Source organism: Callorhinchus milii, unplaced genomic scaffold (genome assembly GCF_018977255.1).
Source record: "Callorhinchus milii isolate IMCB2004 unplaced genomic scaffold, IMCB_Cmil_1.0 Scaffold25, whole genome shotgun sequence".
Classification (NCBI taxonomy): Eukaryota; Metazoa; Chordata; class Chondrichthyes; order Chimaeriformes; family Callorhinchidae; genus Callorhinchus; species Callorhinchus milii.
This window is the reverse complement of record NW_024704766.1, coordinates 7328453-7333452: the sequence shown is the minus strand read 5'-3', so window position 1 is coordinate 7333452 and position 5000 is coordinate 7328453. Positions and strand designations below refer to the sequence as shown.

The 5000-nt window shown below is 55.4% G+C and overlaps 1 protein-coding gene across 2 annotated transcripts in view; it reads left to right on the top strand.

Moving 5' to 3' along the window:
• Positions 1 to 3808, top strand: part of fdxacb1 (ferredoxin-fold anticodon binding domain containing 1) — a 6141-nt gene extending 2333 nt beyond the window's left edge. The window contains exons 2-5 of one of the 2 annotated variants that reach the window (XM_007884907.2): positions 62 to 218; positions 694 to 897; positions 1758 to 1916; positions 2627 to 3808. In XM_007884907.2, coding sequence (XP_007883098.2) covers positions 62 to 218; positions 694 to 897; positions 1758 to 1916; positions 2627 to 3698 — 1592 coding nt within the window. In that variant the 3' untranslated portion in view covers positions 3699 to 3808. The remainder of the gene's footprint in view (positions 1 to 61; positions 219 to 693; positions 898 to 1757; positions 1917 to 2626) is intronic. The other variant, XM_007884908.2, reaches the window with a different exon arrangement.
• Positions 3809 to 5000: the final 1192 nt, after the last annotated feature.

Genomic DNA, 5000 nt, shown 5'->3' with positions numbered 1-5000 from the left:
ACCCCCACACACCCCCACATACCCCCACACACCCCCACACGCTCTTCCCATCTTCTTTCAGGAGCTGAAGTTCACTTCCAGGTGGACTGCACGCGGCTGCAGGAGAATCCGGCCTTGAAAGGCCGGCTGTTCGACCGGATTATATTTAATTTCCCGCACTGTGGCAGGAAGGCCGGGGTCCGAAGGAACAGGGAACTCCTAGCCAAGTTTTTCCTCAGGTGAGTGCAAAGTGACTGGATATTTTGTGGGCGAAACGCGGCAGCCAATTGCACACAGCAACGTCCCCACAAACAGCCGTGGGTTGAGTGACCACATTGTGCTTTGGGGTGATCAGGTCATCAGCAAATACAAGGATTATTATATGTATTCCACAGTGTCCTCACTGTTCAAGCCCTCCACGGCCTTGTTCTTCCCTACCTCTGCCCCCTATTAAGATCATACAAACCTGCCCACCCCACCATTGGTGGTCGGGCCTTCAGCTTCTCTGTCCCTACCCTCTGGAATCCATCCCCGAGCCCCCTCCCTGGCCTCCCCCAAAGCCCTGTCTCTTGGACCGTGCCTACAGTCGCTCTCCACCCCTCCTGATCCCAACCCCCAGCTCGGGTGCAAACCCTACACTTGTCCAGCACTTTGGGACGTCCTCCCCATGTGAAAGGCACTGCTACGTCAATGTCGTTTGTTGTTGTTGTTCAGTTGTGCAGATACATTGGCAGCGGATGGCAGTGTGACCGTTGCCCTGTGCAGCGGGCAAGGCGGGACCGCGGCTGACCTGCCAATGAGGGAGTGGCACAACAGTTGGCAGGTGGTTGCCTTGGCAGCGGAGGGGGGTCTCATTCTGACTGACGTGCTGCCGTTTGACCACACGCACTGCTCCGGCTACACCAGCACCGGCTACAGGTGATAATAATCATCATCATCATCCTCGCGTTTGACCCAAAGCCTCATCACGTCTTTGAGACGTCTCAAAGCGCTTCACAGGATACACTGTAGAGTGTAGTGACTGTGTATTTTGTGGTAATCACCAGGAAACGTATATTTTTGTGGGCGCAATGTGGCAGCCAATCGCGCACAGCGGTGTCCCACACACAGTGATGGATTGAGTGTCCAAATTATTATTATTTTCACGCCTGACCTGAAAACCAATCTCTTTGACCGCACCTTTGGGCATTCGACCCATCCCGTCCTCCGCAACCTCCGCAGCGCTCGGAGACATCGCTCCACGTCTATCCAAATGCACTTTGTGGTCAGGATATTAAGGTGAGAGCGGGTAATTGGAGTTGAGGTACAGAGCAGTCTTGATCTCGTAGAATGGCGGAACAGGCTCAAGGGGCTGAATGGCCTCCTGTTTCTATGTCTATGTAAATCATAGAATATTACAGCACAGAAGGAGGCCGTTCGGCCCATCGTGCCTGTGCCGGCTCTTTGGAAGAGCTTCCCAACCAATCCCCACTCCCCCCGCGCTCTCCCCATCTCTTTGCGAATTTTCCCTTTTCAAACACGGTCCAATTCCCCCCTCAAAGTTATGATAAAGTAGATTATTATTAAATGTTTTTGTTTGCTCGGGTTCATTTTCCAGCCTTGTAAAACTCATTGTGTTTACCCCTTTGTCTCTCTCTCTCTCTCTCTCTCTCCCTTTCACTCCCTCCCTCCCTCCCTCCCCCTCTCTCTCTCTCTCTCTCTCTCTCCATCACTCCCCCCCTCCCTCCCCCTCTCTCTCTCCCTCTCCACCTCTCTCTATTTCTTGACGTCCTCCCCAGGAGTCAAGAGAAGTCGTTCAGGCAGCAGGGAGCCCTGACCCACGTGTTCTCGCGGAGCCTCCCCCACAAACGAGCGGACCCCGGGGTCCTGGAAGCCGAGGTCGATGGCGAGAGACGCTCCTTCCTCGTCCCTGGGGAACTTGCCGACAAGATTGACAGGTGGAGCCCTCGTCTGGGGCCATAGTGCCGCTGTGTTTGGTCTCGCCGTTCCCCCCGCTTGTCGTTTCACACCCCCAAAACCGTCAGAGAGCCAGATTTCAGCCACTCTGTGTGTCCGTTTCCCCCCGACCCCATCCTCCCCCCTCTCTGCAACTCAGTTCCCGGGGTCTATCTGCCTCGGCCCCTCCTTCCCTTCCTTAAACTCAGCTTTTCTTGTGTTTTCAATCAACTTTTCACTCTTTTCCATCCACCCCCACAACCTCCACATGTCTCTCCCTGTCTCTTTCTCACTCCCACCCCCCTCCCTCCCCATTTGTTAGAGCATTTGCCTCGCAAGCGAGAGGACCCGGGTTCGATTCCCGGGCAGGACAAACCCTTAGAGAAGTTTCCTTACTCCACACACGTGGCTCTGTTTGTCAGCAGTAAATAGGAACCGGGTTGTTAGTGATTTGCGGATCACTCTCCGGGGGTAATAATCCCTTTTTAAAAAAAAATGGCTTCACACAATCCACGACTGTTTGTGGGGACGTCGCTGGGCGCAATTGTCTACCGTGTTCCGCCCACAAAACACACAGTCACTCCACTTCTGTGAAGTGCTTTGAGACGTCTCGAGGGCGTGATCAGGGGCCGTATTGAATGTGGGGATTATTAATGGTGTTATTTGTTTTTCCTGAGCCGGCGATTTGTTTTATGTGTTTGGATCTTGTCAGGAATTTCCTGGAGAAGGATTCCAAGCATCCGGTCAACGTGGTTAAGGAGCAGCTCCTGAAGGAGCTCGGGAGGAGCCTGAGCGTCTGTGAGCTGGAGAGCGAGTGCCCGCTGGTGGCTCGAGCTTGCCCTCGCTCTGTCGCCATCGACCTGGAGCCGGAGGTCGGACCGGACGCCGTGTATTTCCTTCGCGGAGCGGAGCGACTGGTCAGGAGCGAGAGACTGGATCCCGGGGACTCCGACCGCTTCCCTCTTCCCCCTGGAGCGAGCGAGGAGACGGAGAGCTACCGGCTGCGGCCCAGCCTGACCGGCCATGTGGCCGGGGTCTCGCGACGGCCTGACTTCCGGCCCGGAACGCTGTACGCGCTGAGCGGCGAGGTGTTCAGGAAGCGCCCGGTCGCGCCGCTCTCCCTGCCGGCGTTTCACCAGCTGGTGCTGGTCGGGGTGCCCAGAGACGGAGGGCTTTGCCCATCTCTGCTCGCGGGCGCCATCCAGTGCTTGACCTCCCTGCGGGGGGAGGTGACGGTCGAGCCGGGCGCCGCCGGGAAACGCTGGGACGTCTGCGTCAGAGACGAGCTGCGGCCGGACGTTCCCGAGCTGGTGGTCGGGAGTGTCACTGCCGACCGGCTTGGTGTCGCGCCTAGTGTCACCGCCCTCAACCTGGACCTCTTGGCTCTGTGGTGTTACCGCATCCCGGACTGGAGGCTGCTGTGGACCTGGGACGGGCGTTTCCTGGGGGGCTTCGTTCCGCCCGGACCCTTCTCCACCTTTTCCTTGCACCCACCCTGTTACACGCACGACCTGAGCTTCTGGGAGCCGGGGCCGGGGCCGGGGCCGGGGCGAGGCTGGGACGAGCTGGAGTTCCAGGCGCTGGTCAGGCGGGCGAGCGGTGAGGCGGTCAGGGAGGTGTTGCTGCTCGAGCGCTTTCTCCACGCCGAGAGCGGGAGAGCGAGTCGCTGTTACCGGCTGCTGTACCAGTCGTGTGACAGAGCCCTGTCTCGCCAGCGCGCGCTCGAGATCCAACTGCATCTCCGGCAGGAACTCCAAACGACTTTCAGAGTCGTTCTCCGGTAACGTGGCCCCTCCCTCGGATGAGACGTTAAACCTCACGCCCCGTCGTGTTCCGTCCCGTCCCGTCCCCACCTGTTCAAGTGGACGTTAAATTCTCCCCGTGAAGCTATACAAAAAGAGAAGGAAGTTTCCCTCCCTCTCTCCCAATGTTCTGGCCGACATTCCCCTCCCTCCCCCACCCACCCATGGATCGGTCGCTCGGTCCACGGCTGTTTGTGGGACAACAACAACACATGAAGTTTGCACGGCATCTGCTCATGTTGGGGGGGAACATCCCGCGGAGTTGGACAGTCGAGAGGTTTGGACCTGAGCTGGGGGTTACTTTTACGCAACCTGCTGCCGAGTTTCACACACGAAACACAGTCACTCCACTGTACAGTGTATCCTGTGAAGCGCTTTGAGGCGTCTCGATGAGGCGCGATATCAAATGCCCGGCTCGTTTGGCAACAACAACAACAAATGACACTCGTAGATCGCCCTCAACGTCAGAAAGACGTCCCAATTTTGTGGATTGTGTCCCAGACGCACGTCAGTCTCTTATGCACAGTGATGGGTTTCCACGTGTGCCACGTGAGAAAGGGGGAGAGGGAGAAAGAGAAAGTTAGTCAGAGGAGGAGGAGGGAGACAAAAGGAAGTGGGAGGTGGAGTCGGGTATAAAGTTAGACAAAAACAGAGAAAATATAGAAAGTCTCGGACACAGAAAGGCTTCCTCGCTGTGTACCTGGTGGGAGTGACTCCTGATTTATTGGTTGGTGCTGTGGACGGTTTGTATTTTGACCTGTGTATCTGCACAGTTTTTGTATCCACAACAACACTTTGTATTTATATAGTGCCCTTCACGAGGGGTAGCGTCCCACTGCGCTGAATTAGTGAGGGTAACGGGAGCTCTAACCGCCGCTATCCCGGCCATCAGCCCTCTGGGAAAATTTGCTGCGTAGTCGTTTGCGGGACATCTGTGAAGCGCTGCGCAAAGCAGTTGGCTCGCCTAAAGAAAACAGTCACTACACTCCACTGCAGTGGCCGAGTGAAGCGCTTTCAGGGTTTGTTGGTAGGCAATCCCGTCGTATCAAAGGGCAAAGGACTATATTAATTCTTATTAATGTCTTGTGTAAATTTGTGGTACAAATAACAATGAACAGAATCACAAAATATATATAGTTTTATATATATAGTTTACAAAATATACAGACAATTTGCTTAACAGTGTATCCTCTGCAGCGCTCTGAGACGCCTCAAAGACGTTATAAGGCGCTATATCAAATCCCAGGATTATTATTGTTGTTATAACCAGTTTCACACTTCCTC